We start from the raw sequence: 27,453 nt of genomic DNA, 5'->3' as shown, positions 1-27,453 counted from the left end.
CAGGTCAATCATTGAACAGGCCATGATCTTCTCTGAGGTTCAGATGCCTAGATAGAATAAGGGGAGCCCTGCAATCTGCCCCATCAAAGGCCTCGCATATTGTGGTGGGATGCTGCGCTCTGTACAATTTGGTGCTGCAGTGGAGAGTTCCATTGGAGATGGACAACTACATTGAGTTTGCCATCTCCTCCTCTTGATCCATTAACATATTCATTGCAAGACCTCTAGCTTTGCACAGCATCTAATGCTTTGGCTTTCAGCAATAAAAAATTAACTTGAGACCCCAGATGCAACTAAGTGGATTTATGCAAGTGCTTCCATGTACTGAGAGTTCTGTTCTCTTTGTGCCTGTATTTGATTTGGAGGCAGGCTAAACCTGTCCTGCTCTAGTGCATGCGATGGCCACAGTGGACGTCCTCTTGATGTCAGAGCCGAGAGGGGTCTAACACTTTTGGGGCTGACTGTCATCGATGCAGTAGCATTCAAGTCACCATCCGCAAGCCAAGGATCCACCATAACCACAGGAAGAAGTTCATAGATTTCAGGCAGCTGCTCCTTAAGTCTTTCACAGCCCACCTTCCCCTCCTCGCTGACTTGGAGTGATTGAACACCTGGCAACAGGCCCATCTCGCAACACAGCTCATGGATAAGGCCACAATTTGGAGGCCGGTGTGTACCTCACCGTCCATTAGTTGGTATGATGCATGTGGCTCACCATGAGGTTTGCACTCTCTCAGTAGAGGAGGTCATGCACTCATACACCAGAGGCATGGCACCACTCGATGCCTGCGTCACTGAGTTATTCACTCTCTCTGGGCTTCACACCACCTGACCCTTAGTGACAGGCTGTCTGCTGCAACGCATGCTATATCAATCACTAAAGTTATGAATGGCACACGTCTCCCATTCATCTTAGCTCCCTTTCACTGTGAGTACTGTTTTCTGCAGTTACATACATATATCATGTCACTTATGTCTCATAGACCAGATGCACTCATCAGTCTGTGGCACTTTGCATAGCCAGCATCATGCCATTTGGAGGTCTGCTACAAGCAGCCATTCTGTCTTGCCAATGCAGTGATTACCTCTGGTGCCAGGCAAGTCTGTATCTCACTGTGGACTTTGGTCACTGGTCATGCCTGATGCATTGGCCAACCACCTCATCTCAAATCCAATAGGTGCCATTCAAGACATGCAGGGCTCCAAGCTTGCTATTATGAATGCCACACAAATCCTGCTGGACTGCACCAGGTCATTGAAACCACCACTGCACACACGTTTGTGCCACCATCCCATAGCTGCTAACCTCCTCAGCCACTCCCAATCATGCCTTCTATGTGAGTCTTTCTGGCCTCTCCTCTCATCAAACAGCAACTTCATTCCATTGTTGCCTCCAGGCACTTCTCCAGGGAGGCATCAATGAACTGTGGAACCACTATCCTCTGACTCCAACCATTCCAGCACAGCCTTCTATGTGTGCAGTGTGTATGAAGATTGCTGACTGTATGGCACCTTTTGTAGACCTGCCAGAAATTCCTCCCACTTACCACCGGTTATTGGCCAGCTCTTGCAGGTGGCAAGAGTGCCAAGAAAGTCCTGCCACCACCTGTGTAGCTGCGTGACCTGAAATTGACCCCGACACCAGAACTTTCTCTCATTCTGCAAATTCCAGCCCTTTATCACTTTAAAAATGCTGCATAATTTAACAGTGCTAGTTGAGTATCAGATTCACAAATGTAGTTCTCAGATTTTAAATGACAGTCTGATCATAAAATAAGTGAATTCTATTTAGCAACATTCACTGTATCTTCAGGATTCCAGAGTACAATGCATATTATTTTTATATTGATCATCGTGAGTTTGTAACAACAGTTCACGTTTATAATGTGCCTTTAACATAATAAGATATCACAAAGAGCTTCACAGAAGCATTATCAAATTTGATACTGAGTTATATGAGATATTAAAAGCATAAAAAAGTAATGTTTTAAGGAGCATCTTAAAGAAGGAGAGACAGTATTTATAATGTACCTCAGGCCTTAAAGCTGCATTTTATATAATGTTTGAAAAGATTTGGAGACAAACAAAATTGGATGGCCATGAATGGCCTGCAGCCAGGGCAGGAAAAAGTGCTAGCGCAGCAGCCACTCGCTGGAGGGCACGATCACACTTGAGTTCTGATGGAGGAGACTCAGCTTAGCACTTTGATGGGGGTGATGTACAGAAAAAGGCTGATAGATTGAAAATGTTGGTGCATTGACACCATAGAAAGCCTGTGGTCACTGTCCAGGAGCATGACACCATCTTTTCACAGTCTTGCACATTACCTTCCCTCTGTTACTAACCATGACAGCATCCTCTTGATCACAATGCTGAAATGGAAGCTAGTGCAAAACAATCATTCCAAAGCAACTTTTATAAATCAAACCTTCCAATGTTCCATACAAAAATCAACTAATCACCCTGTACATTCACTTGGTGATTGTCTTCCTTGTGCCTTTGTCTGTTCCAGTGCCCTGTGCAGTGGCTCAAGCATGGCTTGTAGAAAGCTGCCGACTTTCATTGGTGGAGATGAATGGCCTTGTAAGATAACTTTCAGCAGCTCTGGCCTTAGAAGGCCCGTATTCAGACTGCCTCACCTTAGCATCTGTGGCAGGTCTGAGGTGACAACAGCAAAGGATTGAAGAAGTGGAAGTGTTGTGCTGAGATGGCAGTGGCTGTATCATTATGGGTCATAGTCATAGAAATTTACAGCATAACAGGCCCCTTGGCCCAACTTGTCCATGACGTCCAGTTTTTACCACTAAGCTAGTTCCAATTGCCTAGATTATGAGGCTTCACAAAGGGGCCAGCAGCCATTCTTTCACTGGGAACCCTTTGAATGCCAGGAGTCATCCAAAGAGGTTGTCTGGTGGGATGAACAGTTGCAGAACGTACAACTGCCTCAGAATGAAAGAATCATGTCAACTGCTATGAAATCTTACACATTCCTTGAGGAACCTCTTACAATGGCTGCACACCAGCTGCATTTTTAATGAGTCCAACCACTTTCTTGACCAGCACATCTACATCCATGTGCATCAGGTTACAGCCTTTGTTGCTGGGACCACTGCTCCTCCTCACTGCTCCAGCCCAACTCTGAGTAGGGGGCCCCTATATTCGGATACAGTCTCAGTCTCTGGGACTTCAGCTGTCAGATTTCCCTTGCACTTGATAAATGAGCCATTCTTTAATACCCATCCTCTGAGTCAGCACTCCCAATCCTACAGCTCTGCTTAAACCATAGCAAGTCAGGGGCTGTGCAGGAGCATCTGGTTGCTTATTCCTCATTTTATACAGAGTAATTAATGGTTTCCTCTTCAATCAAGGGTTTCCGCTGTGATGTCACCTCATCTGCTTGAATCTGAATGAGGAGACTGATTTTACTTTCATATTGTTGTTAACCACAAGTCATTGCTTTCCCCCACATTACCACTGCTCTCAGACATGTGGGTCACCAATTTTTCTTTCATTCTTTGTGGGATGTTTTCGGCGACTGGAAGTTCAGGGCCACATTTGCAGATTAAACAGAGGTGTTTCACAGAGTGATCACCCAATCTGTTTTTAGTTTCTCGTGTGCCTCTTCTCCATTGTAAATGTGTCCTAATAAAAAGATAGATTAACATTTTAGATGATACCGTTTGTCAGACTTGTGTTCTTTCTTAGATCCTAATTGTGCATCCTTCCCAGTATTTTCTGTTTTTTTTTGTCAGAAATGTTCTTTTTTGGGAAGTTGAGTTTTTTCTTGTTTTGAAAAAACAAATTTATTGAAAGATTATAAAGATATCATTTCCCAAGAGGAACCTACTCAAGCAAATGCAAGACCGATTTTAGCACATCTGGTCTGCATTTCCAGGCAATTAAATGTGAACATTAGGTCTGATACTACAGATGGATTATACGTATTTCCCTAAATAGATGCATAAAAAGATAATGTGCAATGATCATTGATAAACAGTGAAATCTCAGGTAAGTGCCTTTCATGTGATAGCAGATTTAACTGAATGGCGTTGACATCTCATTTTGTTGTTTTGGTGCTCAGGAAGTTCAGTGTTTCGATTGAATTATATTCAATTTTTAATACTTTTTGCACCTCTTCCCAAATCTGGGTTAAAATTATTACAAAAAGAAAGTACGCTTTTTTATATTTCACAGCTGTAATGGTCCCACTCCCCCTTAGAATTGGAAAACCTGGCTAATTTTTTAGAACAAGAGAGGCTTACTAGGTAGAATGTAAAGTGACGCCTTGATGTATTACTGCATTGTACTATGAAATGGTAGAATTTGGGTTTGTGCTTGCAAATCCTCAGAGTCGCTCATATTCCTACTTTAAAAAAATTAAGTAACAAGGTTAAATAAAAGTAGAAAAGTGTCTGAAAGGTTCATTATTTGTCCATGTTTTAGTGATTAATGCCGCTTTCATCTATTCCAGTGTTTCAAAAATAAATTAATAAAACAAATTTTACTCTGACAGTATGCACATAACGGCTATTTGCTGATTTTTTGGAATGAAGCAGATGCAGCAGGAAAGGGTATCCTGAGGACATAAGAGACATGTACCTGGCAGTTGATCCTACCCCAAGTATTGAGGTCTACTGCAACAGGGCTATCTATATATGAGTAACATCAACCTCACCAATGGAGTTAAAATAGAGGGCCAGGATTCTCCACCCCCATTTTCTTTAGGAGGGAAAGCAAGTGGGAGCAGAGAATCCAACGGGAGTTCCCAAATGGTTTTTACGCTGATGCGATTTCCCATTTAGGTAGTGTCTCTCTCTCTCTCTCTCTCTCTCTCTCTCTCTCTCTCTCTCTCTCTCTCTCTCTCTCTCTCTCTCCCCCCCCCCCCCCCTCCAATGACATAATGGAATCCATTACCACACATTTACATCTCATTAGAGGGCTTCGCCACTGTGTTAACCCCCCACATTTGGATTTCGTTGATGGAGTTTATAACAGGTCTGGATCAACAGGGACCTGACAACAGTCCCCACCAGGTGTGCACAGGTAAGCACAGCCCCCGGAGGGCGTGAGGGTCATGCCCAGGCAGTGCCCAAGCAGTGCCTCCGGCAATGCCTCCGAGCACTGTCCCCAGGGGGAGGGAGTGGGTGATGGGGTGCATGGAGGTTGGCTTCCCTCGAGACGGTTTGGGGTGGTGTGGGCGTTGCCCGTGGGGGTTGTCCCGTTTTTGTGGGAGGTGGGGGTGCCCTGTTTCCGTGGAAGGTGGGGGTCCCGTGTCAATGGGGGGTGGGCAGGTGCTGTGGGGAGTTTGTTTTTTTATTTCATTTTGTAAAGGGCGTCCTGATTTCTTATCAGCCGGGTTTGTTTTTTTTCCTAAGTGTTTGAAAATATGGTGGAAAAATCCAGCAAGGTCGCTGGTGGGCTGCCCTCCACTTTTCCTGCCTGAGACAACACTGAAAAGAAATGAAAAAATTCCACCCGAGGTTTCCATCCAGTGGATAAAGAGCCACCCAGGCATTTAGCATGCAATGTTAATAAGACCATAAGACATAGGAATTAGGCCACTCGGCCCGTCGAGTCTGCTCCACCATTCAATCATGGCTGATTTTTTTCTCATCCCCATCCTCCTGCCTTTTCCCCATAACCCCTGATCACCTTATCAATCAAGAACCTATCTATCTCTGTCTTAAAGACACTCAATGACCTGGCCTACACAGCCTTCTGCGGCAAAGAGTTCCACAGATTCACCACTCTCTGGCTGAAGAAATTCCTCATCATCTCTGTTTTAAAAGATCGATGTTGACTGTGGGAAAACCCTCAGTTTTGATGCCGTTTGGTCTTTGTCACCATTGGGTTTTTAGTCGACGACTTTTTATTTTCTCAACTACAAATGAATAAAAGACTTCAAAATATAATGAGAATGATGGCATGAGAAACAAATGCACCAAAAGAAATTATTAAATTATATAGTGATGTCCATTTTATGATGCATTTATTTCTTGTACTGTGTGATGATTGGGATGTGCCTTACTACTACCAAAAGGCAAAATGCTGGAAAATCTCAGCAGGTCTGGCAGCATCTGTAAGGGGAGAAAAGAACTGACGTTTCGAGTCCAGATGACCCTTGTCAAAACTGGAATGTTTGATGCTTTGAGCTTTAGCAAAGGGTCATCTGGACTCAAAACGTCAGCTCTTTTCTCACCTTACAGATGCTGCCAGACCTGCTGAAATTTTCCAGCATTTTCTCTTTTGGTTTCAGATTCCAGCATCCACAGTAATTTGCTTTAATGCCTTACTACTACTATGCATTTGCTATTGGAAGAAGCTTGCTCGCATAGGAAACTGACCAACTGCCAGGAATACAAAAGGCTCTGTATTTGCAATGAACACTGTTGAACCTTATCAGTGCTGATGTGTTCTTTGCCAAAATTGCTGTAGCTTTTGAAGACACATGGAGGGCTACGAATGAAAGAAAACTGCTGTTGACATGTCAACCAATTGGCTGCTCCTTTACCATATTAGATGACATACTGGTAGCCCTCTTTTCACTTTGTAGATTGATTTGCCAGATCATAGAAACACTAGACCTGTGAGTTTTTAAAACCCTTCCATGATAGTGGCCTGCAACTGTTCTGCAGGTCAAGATTGTATCTTGAAGTTTGTATTATGTCCAGTAAACACTCAGATTGGTGTAGCCATGTAATGGCTGTTTTTATTCCAGAATCTTTGGGACAGTCTCTCTGAATATAACATAGAGTTAGGGGTGAGGATGGGAGGGAAAGGGGCTGTGGTTCTAGAGCATGCGTGCTGCTAACAAGTGCTCTTATCTAGTGTTCAATTAACAATAAAGGAGTATAAAACATATCAGTTTGGACCTGCTTTCTCAAATGAGAGCACTACTGAGATAAACTACTACTATTCCATCTATCCAATCAACATGTCTTGGGGTGTTCAGGTAAAAAATTATGCAAATCACACAGTAATTGAACAATATATACCTTCATTTTTCTGTTATTCTCCAATTTCCTTGAACCCATTTCTCTGAGCTTTCCTTCCTGAACAACTGAATAGTAGTTTCCTTGTTGCAGATTGTTATCTTTCCACCCTACAGTTTCTGACTATTTTACTTGCAACATAAGAGCAATGATGGTCTCTCTGCTGTCATAATGTGCATAATTTAATTTGCATAATCCTACTGTTTTCTCTTTGACTACTTGTAGCATTCTTGTCAGTTTTTCTCTCGATCAGTGACAACATTTTTGCACATTTTTATTACAACCTTTTATAATGTAGGTATTTATTCTGCAGTGCTACTACACAGTGATATTTTTTCCCTAATGATAGCCTTTTAACATATTCCAACCAGCTCTTCCGCTTCATTGATACTGTGATAATCGCTGATGCTTCTGCATATTTGGATCCATTCCACTGAAGATGTCTTTCTGATGCTCTAGTCAGAGCCCATAAAAACTTGCAGTCGTTCTTCAATAAAGTGAGATTTTAGGCTCTTCATTTGCTGCTTGAGGAATATTAAAGGTTCATTATTGCAGGTGCATTGTAATTATTGCCTGTTTTTTTTATTACCACAAATGCAACCGCATCCCTTTTCAAACTATGACTTTAATAGACGACTAATCTCAAGTGAAAAATAAACAGGGATTTTATTCTCAAGATGATTTCCTGTTATCAGCAAAGTTGTAAGAAAAAAATACAAGCTTTCATGCAGGATGGGAGGGAAAATGACAGAAAAACACCAGGTGCTGCTGCACACATAATTGAAGCCTTTGGAAAGATACATCTATTGGCTCAGAGCAACATTGGCAAAAGTCTAGGAACAGATTGGCCAACCCCTTGCTCAGAGACAGGGGAAAAGGATTGAGTAAAAAATGTTGAACTATATCATACTGTCAAATATAACATCCTACAAATGTTATGATTAGCAAATGCTGTGGTGAAGTATCACACACAGCAGGCAAAATACCTTTGTGGCAATTTTTTGGGCAAATGCATAAGATTTTCCAGTTCATGTACTAATAAGTTAACACTAAACCTATTCAGTGCAAATTTTAATGGAGTAAGGGCAGGGGTATTATGTATTATTATTATGGGTATTATTATGTATATAAAATGCATCCCGGTGTGTTTTACGACAGCAGAGACAGGCCTCCATTGTCTGGTGACAGGATCTTCTTGTCCTGCTGCTGTCAACAGATTTCCTGTTGTTTGCACCCTCCACCCCTGGGAATTCGCAGCGGGGAGGTTGCCATCAGCGCAACGGAAGATCACACCGGCAGGAGTGGCCGGAAAATTTCAGTTGACGTAATGGGTAATGTTAACCTGTGCGTTGTACAGACGTGGAAGGTCCCAGGTTTGAACTTAACTGATCTCATCTGCAGTGTCACAGTTGGAAAACCATCCAGGATTTCCGCTCCTGATTTATACACAGCTGGGATCTGACTTTGCTATGATGTCCTTGATTGTTGAATATTGACTTCTTGGGTAAAGTACCATTGCCCACACAACAGCATCTAGAGAAAGAGTCAATAACTCCAGAATGGGAGGACAAAGTGGCAAGTATAATAACTAGTCAATCGATTTCCCTAAAAATGTGTTTAATGTTGTAAATAAATCAAAATGAATCAGTGGATCTATGAATTTTCGTGCTTTTGCAAATATGTCAATCCTGGACAGACATGTTATAAGTTTGCTTAATTAAATCTAAAAGAACAAACCAGAAAAACTAAATTCCATCAATTGTAACATATTAATTGTTTTGGGATTCATTTTTAAAAAAAGAATAACAGTTATCTACCAAATGGTTAAAGAAAGGGAAGATCTGTTTCTATTTTAATATGCCAAGACCTGTATACTGAAACAGGTGTTTGATGTTTAAGCAAATTATTCACACCATTAGCGACAAAGTGGCAGGATTTTATGATCCAATCTGTTCATTTGAGATCTGCTGAAACAAAAAAAATATCTTTTGTGTCCTTGATAAACTCTTTCCTGGGTATAATATTTGTCATATTTTATGATGTGAAGAGGAATTAAAATAGGCACATAGAAATTGAGAGTTGAAATAATTTTATTTCTCTTGCTTAAATTTATTATGGTGCAGTAATTAGCTTCACATGTTAGACCAATGCTGCTTATTAAGTTGTGTTACTGGTCTTGTGCAAGATTGACCCATTTCATTTTGACCAGCTGTGACATTGGATTCTGATTGGAGAACATACAAATCATTAGTAAAATATCACATTTTGGGAAACTTGCAAAAGCTATTACAAGAGTGACTATTTCAATTGATTGCTATGTCTTAGTGTTTCTTGATGGATGTGGCAGAACTAATGTTTATATATTGAGGGTTGGCTTGACTTTGTAATTCATTTAAACAGTTATTTAGTTTGTTACTTCATTTCCATTTCAGAAATGAGGAACTGTCAACTTGTTTTAAAGTATACAAAACCTGCAGGGACACCTCAGGGACTAATTGCATCAGGTGTCCTTATTTTCTTTAGCCTATATCTTTATTTTCAAATGGTCATGGTGTGCACAGTAAACTGGATGGGCCAGGTACCCCAGGATTAACTGTATCTGCATTGTTCTTTCCTTTCTCACTCGAGATCATGCCTAATTCTGGGGCCCTGCCCCAGATTTCTGTTCTGGGGTCTAGCTTTTCCACTTAGGAAGGGATGTCCTGATTCTGGAATCTGCTATGTTGCCAGCCAGCACTGTTGTGTAAGACGTACTAAGAACCTGGAAACCACCTGGAACCAGATGAAGAGGATATACTGACAAATTGCAGCATGGAAGGCAACCCTGAGCCTTGAATATACCAATTCTCTCTCTTGAAGCCCCTTACTTTAAGAACCTTCCTCCTCCCTTGGGCTTCTTCCATGTTACTACTGTTCCTTTCTCAGTCCTGCTGCTCCCTCTCTGTCTTGTTGTTGCTCCTTATAGCACCAAGGAAGGATGGTGCAAGACATTTTAAAGTGAATTTTCAATAGAAATAGAGGGGAGTTCAATTAACATCCTTTTTGACTATCAGAAGGTTAAGCAGCTTCACTTTAATCATAGGTGGTCCACAATCCATAATCTGTCTGTGGATAGCTCTCAATTTAAACTGCATTAATAAATGTTGGATTTGCCTGAAATAAAGCTTTAAGAATTCAATGCAGTATGTTTAAAAGTCTTTTGGAAACATTTTTGGAAACAAAATCTCAAATTTTCACTGAAGTGAAGGATGGTGGGTTATGGGTGGGGGTTATGGTCATATTTTTGTATAGTAACTCCAGATGCATAACGGAAAATCATGACCATTCTATATGTGCAGATTGAATGTGGGAAATTGTGCAATCTACATGTGCTCAGAATGTAGTGGTTGAAAGTTTTATCCAATTATAGAGTAGAGATATCAAAAAGTGAAAGCTTCAGAGACATGGAAGGTAAATTTTATTCTCGGTATTAATACACATAAATGATCTAATGGGTACATTTGATTGTTGTGAAATAAAGTTTAGTTGCTGAAAAATTGTGATTACAAAATGTTGATATATACTTTTCTATTGCAAATATGTACATAAAAGTGTTGCAGCAATACTGAACAGCAGTTCCAGGCCATTACTGCAGGAGTTCCTCAGGGTAGTGTCCTAGGCCCAACTATCTTCAGGTGCTTCATCAATGGCCTTCCCTCCATCACAAAGTCAGAAGTATGGATGTTTGCTGATGATTGCACAATCTTTAGCACCATTCACAATTCCACAGATACTGAGGCAGTCCATGACCAAATGCAGCAAAACCTGGACAAGATCCAGGACTGGGCTAACAAGTGGCAAGAAACATTTGCGCCACACAAGTGTCAGATAATGACCATCTCCAACTAGAAGTTAGGAATCTTGTAGTGAAAAACTCACCTCCTGACTCCCCAAAGCCTGTCCATCATCTACAAGGTGCAAGTCAGGAGTGTGACGGAATACTCTCCCCTTGCCTGGATGAGTGCAGCTCTAATAACACTCAAGAAGCTTGACACCATCCAGGACAAAGCAGCCCACTTGATTGGCACTCCTTCCACAAACATTCACTACTTTTACCAACGCCAAATGGCAACAGTGTATACCGTCTTCAAGATGCACTGCAGGAACTCATCAAGGCTCCTGAGACAGCACCTTCCAAACCCATAACTTCTACCTTCTAGAAGAACAAACACATGGGAACACCACCGTTTGCAAGTCTCCTCCAAGCCATCCACCATCCTGACTTGGAAATATATTGCTGTTCCTTCCCTGCTGATTAACAACAAAACTGCACTTTTACCTATTGGCGTTCCATTGCTGTGGAACCCGCCAGTGTAGTGTGATCACTCCAGGAGATGTTGGCACTCTCCATTCCACTCTTTTGGAAGGAGGTTTGGGACATGGGGACATGTTGGGATGGGGATGCTTTGTTCAACAATTGAAGTCATTTTATGTTTGTAAAAATTTGGCTTACTACAATGTCTGAAGCTACTGCTTTTGAAGGTTTCTGAGCCAACAATTTTACAGATTCTACAGCTCTTATTGTTCATAGTCTGGCAAAAGAATATCCAAGTTTTTGGCCCTGAAGAAAGAAGGCTCACAAAATGCATGATCTAGACATGTGGAAAAAGGTGACCTTAGGAATGAGTGTGCTGTTTTTAACACTCTTTGTTGAAGCCAATCTAATAGGGAAGAATCATATCCTCTTCCTCCCAGAACAAGGATTGAGTCCCCCTTGTTCGCACATTTCACCCCACCAGCCTCTGCAGGCAAAGCATAATCCTCCGCCATTTTCACCAACTCCAGCATGATGCCACCACTAAACACATCTTCCTTTCACTCCCTCTATCAGCATTCCGCAGAGAACGTTCACTCCGGGATAACCTAGTTCACTCCGGGATAACCTAGTCCACTCCTCCACTATACCCAACACCTCTCCCATCATCCATGGCATCTTCCCGTGCAATTGCAGAAGGTGTAACACCTGCCCCTTTACCTCTTCCATGCTCACCATCCAAGGTCCAAAACACTCATTCCAGGTTAAGCAGTGTTTCACTTGCACCTCTTTCGATTTGATGCCTTTCCCCCCCTCCCCACCAACCACCACACACACACATCTTCATCTGTCACAGCTTACCCTCTGATTTCAGCTTCTTTGTCGCTTGGCCATTCTCTCTATGGGCTGCCATTAACAGTCTTTCCCTTTGTTTTTGTGGCTATGACTCATCTTTCATTCCTTTACCCTACAGTATAAATATCTCCCACTTTCTATGCCTTTCAGCTTTGACAAAGGGTCACCTGGACTCGAAACGTCAGCTCTTTTCTCTCCTTACAGATGCTGCCAGGCCTGCTGAAATTTTGCAGCATTTTCATTTTTGGTTTCAGATTCCAGCACCCGCAGTAATTTGCTTTTATGCAACATTACCTATGTGCAGGAAGTAGTCTAACATCATTTAAGCCCTTTCACTGTTCAGCAAGTGTTCATTTAATCACAGCTGATTATATAGGAGCACTCGCATTGGTGACTATTTAATTGCCAGTACATGTTCTCACTTTTAAGGAGTACCTTCACAAACTATGTTTTGATAGCATTCAGCGTGTTTGCGCTCTCTTGACTTTCTTCTTAAAGGGGAAATCGCTCAGCTCCAGAGCAAATAAATATGACTTCAGTCATCCAAGGATCATGCTACAGACCATCATCCAGCTTCCTCATAATGTTTTGCCAGTGTAAGAAAGTAGGAGGTTAATATTGAAATGACATATCATAGTAGCTGTCAGTAGTAGACAGGTGATCTGAAAGAGTACCAAGCTCAGATTTGTTGTGGTCTTCTAGTGCAAAAAGTTGTCCATGGCCGAGGGTTGGAGACTGTCACACTCCAAGGTTCAGACCACATGCTGGGGGACACAAAGCTTGGGGCAGCCTCCACAAAGTCATAATGGGGAAGGGCCACAGTCCGAACCCTGTCTGCCCCAGTACACTGAGGAGCTGGTAACCGGGTAGGATCCTTCAGGCTGTATGTTTGACATTGAATGTATACAGTAAATATCACATGTCTAGCAATTATTTTGAGGCACATCAGAGTGCAACACGCTATATGGAGAAAGTTTTAAACTTATTGTACTTTTTGCGATATCCAATTTGAATGTTTTGGAATGCACATTTAGAAATTTTATGAATAAGGTATATTTTTGGGGAAAAAATTGTTGTCAATGAAATGGTTTTATCTCAAATTAAAGACATTTAGAATGGTTTGGGCAAAGGTGAGGGAGGAACTGCTTCTGTGAAGGAGTAGAAGATATTCTCCACAGGCTGGATTATACACTGAGGGCGGGCTCCCTTACCCCACTGCAAATTTCAGAGGCGAGCCTGCTTCCACTTGGCCAGCTCACCTCGCTTCAGTTTTTTGGCCGACAGTTCCTTAATTAGTATGAGGCAGGACTTCTGTCCACCTCCAGTCCTGTCTCATAGAGCTGCCATCCAAGTGGAGGGCTCTGCACGATACTGGAATTGATGGCTGCGCCAGTGTTACAAAGGGCTCGGAAAGAAGAGGAACCATGGATGCCCCCCAAACCCAGGTGCATCTAAATCTCAGTGGGGCTGGGTTGATAGGTTGGTAAGCCTGGTGAAAAGGTTGGGGAGGGGGGCATATTGGAAATGGAGAGAGTGGACGTGGGGAGGCAAAACTATTGGCGAAGGGGGAGGATCTCTAATTGGCACGGGCGGCTGTCAATGAGGTACCTCCTAACTTTTATTGACCAACAGCCTGCAAAGATAAACCTACAGGTCTACCCATTGAGCACCAGCCCCTCCGGGAGCCTGATAAATTGGAGCAGCAGTGGGATGATGCTTTACCTTAATTGGACATTTATTGCCCACTTAAAGGCTCAATAAGGCCATGAGTGGACAAGCCCCCAACACCTCCCCTGCCACTTGTCAAATCATAGCAGCAGCTGGAGTTGATGGGCCGACAACGGGCTTGCTGTCAAAGGCACGGCACCCTAATTTATAAGTCCACCCTGACTCCACCGATCTTTTTTCCTGCCTGCAGGAAGCCCATAAAATTTAATTTCACTTGCTAGCTGTGAAGAACTAAGTCACAGTTATTGCCAAAGTGGGACTATGATGGCACGATTGATGTGGCAGTGAACTCGGACTTTAATTAGCTGAAGGTTTCCCTTCGTATTTGCGCGTGCAGCTGTTTGGCAGCTGGGATAATTTAGTTACTGTTTTGTGAGGGAAATATTCCTGGGTGTGAGAGGAAAGTAGCTTGACCTGGATTTTACAGACCTGCAGACATGTGTACCAGTGTATAGGTGCCAGAATTTGTTGATAACGGCTGTTCATCTTGATTTCTCAATGGTGGTCCTTGTGCTGCTCCTTCTTCCCCTTGAGGAACAGGTGAAAGCCTAATAGAGAGCCCATGGGTTCTGATACCACATGTATTATATTAAACAAGAATCCTGGAAGTGTGCTGTACCTATGGAGAAAGAAATGGAGGTTGATGACATTTCATCGTTTTGTAATTCTGATGAAAGGTCTTTGACCCGATACATAAAATCGACTCCACAAAGCACTGGGGAAGTACCACCAGTTGTGCCTTTGCAAGACCCACTGGCAGGAAAGGCAGTCCAAAAGCAATGTCCTGTCCCAGGCCAACTTATCCAGCATTGAGGTGCTAATCAGTCAAAACCAGCTCTGTTGGGCGGGACATGTCATTTATATGCTTGATGCCAGACTCCCAAAGGAATTACTCAACTTGGAACTCGGTTGTGGCAGGAGAGCCCCAGGACAATGGAAACGCATGCCTGAAGAGGTTAGACATTCCTGCCGTCATGGGACATCCTGGTTTGTGACTGACCAAAGTGGAGAAGGTTCACTCAGGAGGGCACCAACTATATCGAGAGACTTCATGGGAATGTGCAGAAGTGAAATCAAGGTGTCAGAGGGAGCACACAAACCTCCAAATGACCCATCTACTCAACTCTTCAAGCACCATCTGCCCCATATGTGCAGAGTCTGCAGGTCGCACATTGACATTATCAGCTATTTCAGAATCCAGTGAACTGGGGCGGAAGCAAGTCAAGGGCTGCCTAAGAATGGAGAAGAGGTATTTCCAATATTTTCTGATTTTAATTCAAATTTCCAGCATCTGCAGCACTTTCCTCTGTACTTACATTAAACGTTTTCAAAAAAAAGTTGGAATTATTTATACTTTAAGAAGTACTTACAAAATCTGCAGTAAGTGCTTTCAAAATATATTAAAAATCTCACTTCTGTACACACTTACTGTGGGTGGGAGGAGTTTGAACTGAGTGTGGGGATGGGCTTTGGACTTTGGGATTGAGGAGTTTGGACATCGGGGGGTAGTTAGGGGCTGGGGGGGTGGCAGGTTCTGACATGGAGGGGGGGTGGGCAGTTGGAGGACGATGGGTGGATGTTGGAGGTAGGTGGGGTGGGTGGTTGGACATCAACGAGGTGGGTGGTTAGACATTTGTAGGGTGGGTGGTTGGACATTGGTGGGTGGTTGGATATTGATGAGGTGGGGGTTTCAAACATCAGGAGGGTGAGGTGTTTAGACATCGTTGGGGTGGTCGTCAAACATCAGCATGTTGCAGGGGTCGGGACATGGGGTCGGTGGGCCATTTGGGTCGGAGGTAGTTGGGTCTGGTCGACTGGGGGGCACTCAGGTCGAGGGGCGTGGTGGGGAATTCTGTGCGGGTGGGGAGTACCATGGAGGGTGAGGTGCTTAGTTGGGGCTGATGTGGGTGTCCCCCTTGGGGGTGTGGGGAGGGTCCTGTGTGAGGCACAGTCTGGGTGTTTTAAATTGTAACGCTGGAGTTAAAAGTGTGTTTTTTCTTCCTAATTCTTTTAGAGTATCTATGCATGTAAGATTGATAGGAGCATCTGAAGTTAGCAATTTAAATCACTGTCAGATGGTTCCCAGTGCAGTGCAATTGCCCAGGGGAAATTAACCCTTCTGGACAATTGCTCAGTAAACTCTTACCTCAGAGCTTCTGAGAGAGATTTCCCGGTGCATTTTTGGGGTACCATCCCCAAATCTGGCTCTGGGGAGTCAGGAAGTTATTGGCTATTATCTCATTGTTGTTTCTGAGAACTTGCTATGCACAAAGCAGATAACCTGTTTCCTCCCTACAACAGTAATAGATTTTAAAAATGTTCCATTGGCTATAACATGCTGTGGGAGGACCAGCAGTTATACGCCATGTAAATGCAAGTTTCTTGTTCCTCTTTCAATACTTTATCCATGTGCAGCACCACAACTTATCAACTTCACCAATCTTAAACAGCAGTAGAAAACACACAAGGTTTTGTGGCGCAGCGGAAGTGTCGCTATCTCTGGGCCACAAACTCTATGTTCAAATCCCACTCTCAGACTTGATGGCCATGAAGGTGTGTTCATGATGAGGCCAAACATGATTATCAACCTGCAAATCCTTCTGTTGTGAGCAAGAATATTTATTTAATCAATATCAATGACAAATGTATCAATGTATTTTTGCTGAAGTATTGATGGAAGAATTCTTCTGTATGGTTGCAGAAACATGTGTATGAACAGGAAAAGCCCATCCTGTTGTCTTGTAATTTACTATGGAACAAGGAGTGCATGTAATTTGTTTTTGTTTTGTAACTCTTAGAATATTGTGATTTGTTAATTTTCTAATTTATCTTCAAGATAAATTTAACAACTTGTTTTCCTATACATAGTGGAAACTATACTGGTTTCAATATATACTGAAGCTTGCTTGATTAATCTGTGTTTTTCCAGACGAGAGTATTTATTCAGTGACACTTTATACTGTATACATAATTGGGTCCAGTTGCTTCCACGCTCTAGTTTGTTTATGTTAACAAGGAAGTATGAAATAGGTCTGACTCACTCTCAGGTTGTAATTCAGAAAACATCTACTGTCTTAGTTAATTGCTTTTGCAGTTGAGATGTACTTGCATTGTTTTCAAGGCTGGTGTGGATGAAAATTAAAAGTAAAACCTGCTACTTTGGCTGCAGGAAAAACAAAATTAAGAAATTGCGGTAAGCATATTTAAAGATGCTCCTGAAAACCTACCTGTTTGATCATGCTTTTGATCATTTGTCCTGGTATGCCCTTCTGTGTGCAGGATTTTTATTGATATCACTTTTGTTAAATACCTTGGAACGTTTAACTATATTAAATGTACTGTATAAATGTAATTTGTTGTGTGAATTCACATAAAATACCATGAAACTTTATAATATTGTTTCCCGTTTCTATCAAAACTTGTCTCATTGTGTCCCTGGCAAATTTCTCTAGTCACAGTTTCTGAAATGCATGAAAATCAAATATTGTGAAAATATACATCTGTTTTCAAAATGGATATTTGAGGATTTTATAATACTGAATTTCTGCCTGGTTACAGCCTTCCACGTGAAGTTTATGTTTAGTTATTAATGTGAACATTTTGTGTTTGTTCACCATTTGAACATAGTTTCAAATTCTTGATTACATCAATGTTCCTCACACCCTTTGAATACATAAGCTATGTTAGTCTTTTTGGTATTATAAGAATCTGGAACATATTGGGTTAATGTGGGACTGAGTATAGTATTACCTACACAGTGACCTAAGAAATGCACCTAGGGGTCAATCTAGTGTTGGAAAGAGCTGTGTGCACAAGCAAGCACGGAGACAGCTCCTAGCTTGAATCCTTTACTGCGTATATGTTGTTACGGGCAATGGTGGGGGGGGGGGGTTAATTTAAACAACACTAATTTCTCCTCTCAACGTCCGTCTGTAAGCAGGTGTTTTGATTTGTTTCCCTCTTTGAGTGGTGACGTATTTCCCACCCCCTCCGTTTTGTTGTGATTCAATTTTCAATTAATAATTCCACAGCAAGTTCAAGATAGGAAAATGGAAAAGGTTAGTTTGTTGCCCACATTCAAAATGCTAAAGGACAGTTGGGGCATCGCCTCCACAATCAGGCAGTGAAGAGAGGGATAGAGAAATGTATCTCCCACAAAATGTAGGTTTTGTGGCATAGAGAACACAGAGAAACTAAATATTGGTTCACATGAGTTCCAAATTCCAGAATCAAAATTCTTGAGGCATTCCTTTAGAGAGATTGGTGGGCTAGAAACCGATGCTGGATAATTCACTTTTCTGTTGGTGCTTACTTCACGTGATGAGATAGGCATGTAGAGTTGAATTAATCTTATAGGTCAATATACAGAATTTCCATCAGAAGCCGTGTATATGAGGGCCAGGTATTCTAGCTGGGCAGAGCTCCTTTTCTGTTAGGTTGCTAATCAGATGGTGATGACCAGGCTGAACTTTTAAGTTCAGCAAGGCAACATTATTTGTTCCACAAGATGTGGAAAATCGGTGAAATATATAACATTTTTATTTTGTTTAAAACTTTTTGACATGAGAGGTTGTCAGTTATTGAGGGAAAAATGGTGGATTTTCTTTCTCCAAGAAGTACTTGATTCAGTTGATTCAGCAAGAATCTATAATAGTGAAAGTTTGAGTATTTTCACATTATAAAATATTGTCATAGGATGTTCCCATTTTGATGAGTTACCATTAAAACTGCATGCTACAAGAAATTAGGTTAATATGGACCATTGGAGAATTAGAACCAAATTCAGCCTCTCTGACAAGGTCAGTAATTTGATACTTGAACCAATCAAGTCTATATTACTCACAGGCACTATGACTGATTAATTTACTATTGAAACTGGAGGGGCAGGAAAACTGCCTGCGATTACTCTACATGCTAGAAATTCTGATGAGTAAGATGGTTTTAAGACCATAAGACCATAAGACATAGGAGCGGAAGTAAGGCCATTCGGCCCATCGAGTCCACTCCACCATTCAATCATGGTTGATTTCAACTCCATTTACCCGCTCTCTCCCCATAGCCCTTAATTCCTCGAGAAATCAAGAATTTATCAATTTCTGTCTTGAAGACGCTCAACGTCTCGGCCTCCACAGCCCTCTGTGGCAATGAATTCCACAGACCCACCACTCTCTGGCTGAAGAAATTTCTCCTCATCTCTGTTCTAAAGTGACTCCCTTTTATTCTAAGGCTGTGCCCCCGCGTCCTAGTCTCCCCTGTTAATGGAAACAACTTCCCTACGTCCATCCTATCTAAGCCGTTCATTATCTTGTAAGTTTCTATCAGATCTCCCCTCAACCTCCTAAACTCCAATGAATATAATCCCACGATCCTCAGACGTTCATCGTATGTCAGGCCTACCATTCCTGGGATCATCCGTGTGAATCTCCGCTGGACCCGCTCCAGTGCCAGTATGTCCTTCCTGAGGTGTGGGGCCCAAAATTGCTCACAGTACTCCAAATGGGGCCTAACCAGTGCTTTATAAAGCCTCAGAAGTACATCCCTGCTTTTGTATTCCAAGCCTCTTGAGATAAATGACAACATTACATTTGCTTTCTTAATTACGGACTCAACCTGCAAGTTTACCTTTAGAGAATCCTGGACTAGGACTCCCAAGTCCCTTTGCACTTTAGCATTATGAATTTTGTCACCGTTTAGAAAATAGTCCATGCCTCTATTCTTTTTTCCAAAGTGTACGACCTCGCACTTGCCCACGTTGAATTTCATCAGCCACTTCTTGGACCACTCTCCTAAACTGTCTAAATCTTTCTGCAGCCTCCCCACCTCCTCAATACTACCTGCCCCTCCACCTATCTTTGTATCATCGGCAAACTTGGCCAGAATGCTCCCAGTCCCGTCATCTAGATCGTTAATATATAAAGAGAACAGCTGTGGCCCCAACACTGAACCCTGCGGGACACCACTTGTCACCGGTTGCCATTCTGAGAAAGAACCTTTTATCCCAACTCTCTGCCTTCTGTCTGACAGCCAATCGTCAATCCATGTTAGTACCTTGCCTCGAATACCATGGGCCCTTATTTTACTCAGCAGTCTCCCGTGAGGCACCTTGTCAAAGGCCTTTTGGAAGTCAAGATAGATAACATCCATTGGCTCTCCTTGGTCTAACCTATTTGTTATCTCTTCAAAGATGCATATGTAGCAGGAAGATACTCAGGCAGGTTGTATAGTTTTAGCTAGTTAAACTCTAATAGTGGCCAATGCACACATGGATGTTCTGAAGTCTTCGCTTAAAGTTTTTGGACTTGCTCTTGGGGTTATATCACATGGGATCATAAGAAATGGGAGAAGGAATAGGCAATTTGGGCCCTGAAGCCTGCTGCAACATTGAATAAGATCATGGCTGATCCAATTATGGCTTTCGTGTCTACCTGTATAACCCTTGATTCCCTTGTAGATCAAAAATCTGTCTAACTCGGCCTTGAATATATTTAATGACCCAGTTTTCACTACTGTTTAAGGAAGAGAATTCCAAAGACCATTGACCTTCTCGGAGTAGAAATTCCTCCACATTTCTGCCTTAAGTGGGACACCTCTTATTTTGGAATAATGTTCCCTGATTCCAACTCTGAGGAAGGGTCATCTAGACTTGAAACATTGGCTCTATTTTCTCTCCACAGATGCTGTCAGACCTGCTGAGATTTACCAGCATTTTCTGTTCTTGCCCCCTAATTCTAGATTCCCCCATGAGGGGAACCATCTTCTCAGCATCTACCTTGTCAAGCTCTCTCAGAATCTTCTCATGTTTCAATGAGATTGCCTCCCATTTTGCTAAACCATTTAATTTTGCAGAGAATAAGTTGCTGTGTATGAATGTATGTCACTTGGAGTAAATATAAATGAGCCATATTATGAACCTGATGATCTTAAATTGATTGTAGGTGTAGCTATTAGTTCGCTCAAGATTGATTAGTAAGTGCTGCCCAGTCGCAGAATTGATAAATGGTCGGGCATTTGAAGGAAATAAACCTGCAGGACTATGGGGACAGAGTGGGGGGTGAGACTGACTGGATTGCTCTACAGAAAGCTAGCATAGACTCAATGGGCCGGATGGCCTCCATCTGTGCTGTAAATGACATTGTGACTTTGACTTTCTCAGTTTATGTTGAGTGAAGATTGCAGTTAGAAGTATGCAGTTCTATACTCCAAACAAATCCAACAGTTAATATAGATGAACAAGTAAATCAAATCTTAGAAATAATTTGTTGTTATTTTCCTTCTGATTTTGTTTTTGTTTTTCAGAAACCCGCCACCTACATTGTTATACCCGGAAAAATGGCATACAGAATTCAACCACTTCATTTCACAGTGAGTAAGGTTTCCTATCAATTTACTTGATAGATGTCCAGGATCTAACTCACCTGTCAAAGATGCATGTCTATGGTATTACTTTTTGATATAATAGACGGCTGATCTGATATCATCCATTTTATATCATTGCTGAAAGTTAGTTACGCTCAAAATCTATTAAATCAATGAAATACTGTATCATGTAAATCTTTCTGCAGGACTTATTGCTCAGTTCAGCCATAAATGATCGTTTTAGTAATGCAAAAGACACATTGTGATGTAGTACTTGCACTCTGCTGCTACAACTACACTGAAATTTATAAAATGCACAAAAGCAACCTTGAAGGTATTTTATGAAAATGCCTCCTGAGACTTGACAGGGAAATGTAATGTGCTCATTGTCAAGTAGTGTACTGTTTGCTGGGCCTGTGAGCATTGCAATAGAATTGGTTTAACAACTGGCAAGCGTTGTGTGTATAATTATTGCAGTCAAACCCATGACTCTTACCCACATTGTGTTCCTATTTTTGCTGAACTTAGAACATTTGTAAGAGAGAAGCAGAAGAATTTTGAATCACTGGCTTGAAGTTTCTTTTATAGCTGCAGTGTTACTGTGGCCAGGATTTTGTTGGGCCAATGGGGATCCTGTACACCAGTCAGTGAACTGGTCGGGAACCCCTGTCAGTTCCGTGGGGGACAGCTGGCGAAATCAATTGCCCTTCAGGCACTTAAGTGGCCAGCGTTGGCCAATCAGAGACCAACAGCTTCTGATGCTGTCAGCAGGAATGGTGGCAGTTGGTAGCAGTACAGCCACCAGAGGTCCAGGATAATCGTGGGACCCAAGACCAAAGATGATTGAAGGCAAGGATTTTCAGCAGCCCCCTCCCCTCTCAATGCAGGGTCCCTTGATCGGGCCCCACTGGGCGGCCACTGACAAACTCGACAGTCATTCCAAAGGCGCAGGAAAGTGATCCAGCCTCTATACAAGTCCCTGAGCCACCACTAAATTTTAGTGGGCTCAGGGATGACAGCTGTCAACTGGCTCATTAATGAGCCTATTTGACATCCAGCTGCTGGCAGCCTGAAATCCTGTGTCAGCCCCCTTCTAACCTCTGACTAATCAGGGGAGGTTTTGCCACCAATGGGAGAGTGACCTGGCCACCAAGTTTACTATCATGACTGGCTGCATTAAATCCAGTTCCCAGAGTTTTATTATTGCTTTAATAAACAGTAGGATAAACTCTCTAGAGAGAAAATAAAAAAACAGAATAGCAGATTCAGATGATCACGAAGTTTACATATTCAGGGTGTGTTAATTTACCTTAATATATTTTAAATCAGAAATTCTACTGTTCACAGGGCTGCATTTTTAAAATTCTTTTCCACTGTGATTACAAAGGGGGCCTTCCAGAATTCTAAAAATTATGCATGTAGTTTTAAAAAACTGTAACCGATAGTGCAATGAACTGTTAGGATGCATCACAGTCACTGTAAGAAAATTGCTGAACTACTAATGACAACATTGTGATAATAAAATGTTTAAAAGGTTCAAGCCCTCCCTAATTCAATTCAACCAATTGTAATTGTAAAAGCTTGGAAAAGGCCTCATCAAAGAAGAGCAATTGAGGAAACCTGAAATAGAGCAGATATCTTTTTCTATAAAACAAACTGTACTTTGTTCTGGAAGGAAAGGTGGCAGATTCCCCATTCGGCACCCTCCCACCCAATTAAATACATCCCTACCTCCAAACCTACCTTGGGGTAGAATATTAAATGCCACCCTCAGAGTATAATGATCGAATCATCTTCCTCGAGAGAGGGTACTTTGATCCTGATGCACGTTGCAGCGTTGATACACCCTGTGTGGCGTTGGAGTACTGAGAAATATCTTTAGTAACATTATCTAACCTCAGTGGATTTTTGTAACTTTCCAAGTAGATACAGCAGATAAAGTTCGTCAACTTTCTGCAAATCATCTGTAATTTTGAGTTTCCTGCTTGCAGTAATATTTAGTAAACCCAGAAGCCCAAGAATTCTTACCAAAAAAATGTGGAACTTGTAGCTGCAGGTTGGTTGAAGTAAATAGCATAGATGTATTTAAGGGAAAACTGGAAAATCACATGAGGGAAGAAGAAATAGATGGCTCCAATGGTAGATTTAGATGGAAAAAGATGGGCGATGGCTCAAGGGAAAGACTAGGTGGACCAAATGGCCTGTTTCAGTAACATGTATTGTATATGAAAACTGTTTATAGTTTTATCTTTCAGAGTTAAATCATCAAACTCCCCACTTGTGGTCTTTATCCTATTTCTAATACTATTTTTATGTGGTGAATTTATCAGCATATAGATGTTGACAACTTTGTTTGTATGAATTATAATATATATATGTATGATTATCCATATATGAGAGCCTTTCATGATAATGCCTCAAGTTAAATGCAATGGTAATTCCATTACCTGATTTACTCCCAATGGCCCTCATCATTTCCGAGCAATTTATCCTTTTTATTGACAGAGGTCAAGCACTATACAAATCTTCCACTTGGCCTATTTCCCAAACCTTCAATGACTCACTTCTTACCACTGAAAGTACTGTATATGGATTGTAGTTAGACTATGGTAAATGATTTGAGGGTGCTAGAGCTGCCAACTTAATCTTTTGCCAGATTCTCCAGCTAACTTTAGTGAGCTCAGCGAGTTTAGATTTGCCATTGACTGCATAAGACCTGTGCCTCAGGTGCCGGTGGTCCCAGGATGCCACTGTGAAATATCAAACAGCGTTTGATGTTAAAATGGTGTCTGATCTCAGATCAGATTGATTTGTTAATTTAAATTTAAGATAGTTTCAGTGATTTAGATTTTTGAATGTGCCTTAGTGGATCATCTTATTATGTCCCTGAAATATCTTATAGCATAAATGTCATTACCCATTATTCTTGTTATGCTGGCAAAAGCAGTAGCCATTTTATGGATAGTATGGGCTGACAAATGGTAATGAGGTGGATTGCCAGTTAGTCAGCTTTTGATGGTATCTGTTGAGGGAACAGTGTTGACTAGTGTGCAAAAAGCACATCAAGCTAGTTTGCCCCATTATGAAGACATTGTCCTAAACAGGTTGCTAATCTGTATGTGCAAAGTGTCTTGACATACTTCCACTTATTTATGGGATGGTATAGGTTACTTGTCATTCTTCCATGTCAGGAACACTGTCAACTTATCTAGTTGGGGTAGGGTGAAAGGTTATCTCTGTATCATCCCTTCAGTATGAAAAGAGCTTTATTAAGATGGCAGCCTATAGTGAACCTGCCTCATGGCAGAGCCATGTAACTATAGCAGGCCAGATCGGACATGCAGTACTGTTGTATTTCAGAACCCAGAACATCCCTCTTCATTTTGCACACGAGGGTCCAGTGAGAAAAAAAATCAAAATAAGCCAACACAGATGTCCACTGGAGAAATATATTAGCAGAACAGTCTGATGGAGAACTATACATGCTACAACAGATTGCTTCCATCAAGTCTATAGGTGATAATTGGTTTGTGACTGTTACAATGGTGACTGCAGAGGGACAGTATCAAGCAAAATGTCAAATAAACATTGATGCAACATGCAACAGCATGACGTTCACAAACTTGTGCAAAATGGCACAACATGGTGATCTGAAAAAGAAACCCTCGAAAATGAGGTTGCGGTTATATGATGGAATGATGGTCGTACCGAGAGGACAACTTAGCCTGAGAGCCCAATGCAATGACGAGAGGGAAGATTAAGAGTTCCAGATCATAGAAGAGATGCAACAGCCTCTCATCTCAACTGGAGCAAGTCTAAAACTTGGGCTACTAACTCTGAACGTGCCAACAGAAAAGGGGCAACAAAAAACCCCGGAGAGAGAGTGAAAGAAAGAAAAGAGAACAGAAACAAAAGATTCTAGAGAGAGGAAGACAGAAGAACCCAGCGAGAGGTAGACAATATTCAACCACACCACAAGATGGCTGCAGACCACGCCAATGCAATGCAATGTATGAGCAGAAGGTAAATGAAGCTGTTCTACAGGATAATGTACATATCACAGCTGAATTGGAAGATTTCAAGCACAAAATGCAAGCTGAGTCTATACCTCTAAAGATAAACTGAAGGCAGCCAGGGTACAAATCTTCAATGCTCTCAACAGGAGTCAGCCCACATGGAAACTTGGGAAAGGCATTGAGAAATTGTCACTTCAGTCATAAGCAGTGGAAGGGAACAACCAAATATACCTACGCAGAAGCAGGCATATCCAAAAAACTAGCAAAGCTGTTTCTTCACAGCAATCAGGTGATCAGGAAGGAGGGTTCATAGAATCATAGAAACCCTACAGTGCAGAAGGAGGCCATTCGGCCCATCAAGTCTGCACCGACCACAATCCCACCCAGGCCCTACCCCCACATATTTACCCGCTAATCCCTCTAACCTACGCATTTTAGGATTCTAAGGGGCAATTTTTAACCTGGCCAATCAACCTAACCCGCACATCTTTGGACTGTGGGAGGAAACCGGAGCACCCGGACGAAACCCACGCAGACACGGGGAGAATGTGCAAACTCCACACAGACAGTGACCCGAGCCGGGAATCGAACCCGGGACCCTGGAGCTGTGAAGCAGCAGTGCTAACCACTGTGCTACCGTGCCGCCCTCAGCGGCTTTACTGAGTATAGAACTACCATCAATCCCAGAGGTCCATGGGTTGCCAACAACGGCAATGGGACAATAACAGTTAACACAGCAACAAGTGCCATCGGAATAACACTGTCTGGATAAAGAATTTCATCCAGCCAAACTGCCAGTTTCAACACACATGCATTCCATTAAGAGATCTGTTCAATTTAAAGACTATCAGGAGAATTTTCCCATCCTGCCTGCCATGGGAATCGTAGTGGATGGGGAGGGGGCAGACCATGCAAAGGTCCATTGACCTCGGGCAGGATTTTCCGGTTTTGGGGTGGGCGCAGCCAGAAAACTCCATCCTATGTATGCAACGCATGGACAGAGACTGAGTAATAGAACAAACAGTTGTTACTGCATGAGAATAATGGGTATATAGTGGGTAACTCACAGTCGCACAGGATCTTCCTTTCCAAATCTTTGATCAAGGATGTGATTCTAGTATACTAGAAATCATAGAAACCCTACAGTGCAGAAGGAGGCCATTCGGCCCATCGAGTCTGCACCGACCACAATCCCACCCAGGCCCTACCCCCACATATTTACCCGCTAATCCCTCTCACCTACGCATCTCAGGTATACCTCCTGAGTATACTTCCCATACAGAATCATCTTTGGATTCTTTATCTCTGGCCTTATAACAATCCCACACAAAACTTGCACACTCCAAGATTGAACAAACAAATATTTGATAAGCTGTAAACTCTGATGTTTTTGTTGCAAGACCTCAGAAATCCAAGAACTCTGTTTGCTTTAGATGTAATCTGCTAATTGTGGAAACCCCAATGAAGATTGTTTCTAAGAAGATCTGGTGCCAGTGTATGCTCAGTTTCTCTCTACTATGGCAGAGCGGTGTCTCTCCCTATAAAATGCAAGGACTGCTCCTTGCGGCTTCTTGAGGCCAAGGATATATTTTCCAGTGCTCAAGAGTTAACTGTAACACATTTAATTAATTGGGTGAAGGGCAATTGAGAACTACCGAGCATGAGAATTAGTTTTTCCCTAAGCAGATCGAGCAGTCAGTCAGCTCTCTGCTCTGTGTCCTTGAGGAGATTTTAAAGGACATTGCTGGTACAATTGTGACCTCTTTTGTTCTTTTTTATGTTTTTTCCCCTTTTCCAGTTGAATATCAGATTGTCCAGTCATAACCTTATTGAAAAGTATAAACGAACCCACGATGAACTCACTGTTCCAAATATTGTCCTATTTTTAATTGCTGTATCCCCAACCTGTTAATGCATTCTGCAGCCAGACTTGTTTTTTAAAGACTTGTCATATCCATAAGACATGAAAGAGATCATAAACTTTTTAAATCAAACCTTACTTTTTGCCTATTTAAAACATTATTTTGCTGAATGAAAAGATGGCTGCCACAGGGCACTTCCAACAGTAGTTACAGGACAAAAGCTTGGAAAAATAAGTCTTAAAAGAACATTTTAAAGGAGGAGAGACAGAGAGGGTTTGGGGAATTCCAGAGCAGAGGGATTAGACAACTGAAGACATGATGAAGTGATTAAAGTCAGGGATGGATTAGAA

General features: G+C 42.0%; 1 protein-coding gene across 1 annotated transcript in view; it reads left to right on the top strand.

The window, feature by feature from the left end:
* myo3b (myosin IIIB) overlaps window positions 1-27,453 on the top strand; it is a 548,412-nt gene that overhangs the window by 135,082 nt on the left and 385,877 nt on the right. The window contains exon 8 of the mRNA XM_078227705.1: window positions 21,166-21,231. Coding sequence (XP_078083831.1) covers window positions 21,166-21,231 — 66 coding nt within the window. The remainder of the gene's footprint in view (window positions 1-21,165; window positions 21,232-27,453) is intronic.

Source organism: Mustelus asterias, chromosome 14, assembly GCF_964213995.1.
Source record: "Mustelus asterias chromosome 14, sMusAst1.hap1.1, whole genome shotgun sequence".
NCBI lineage: Eukaryota > Metazoa > Chordata > Chondrichthyes > Carcharhiniformes > Triakidae > Mustelus > Mustelus asterias.
This window is presented reverse-complemented; position numbering and strand designations above follow the sequence as displayed.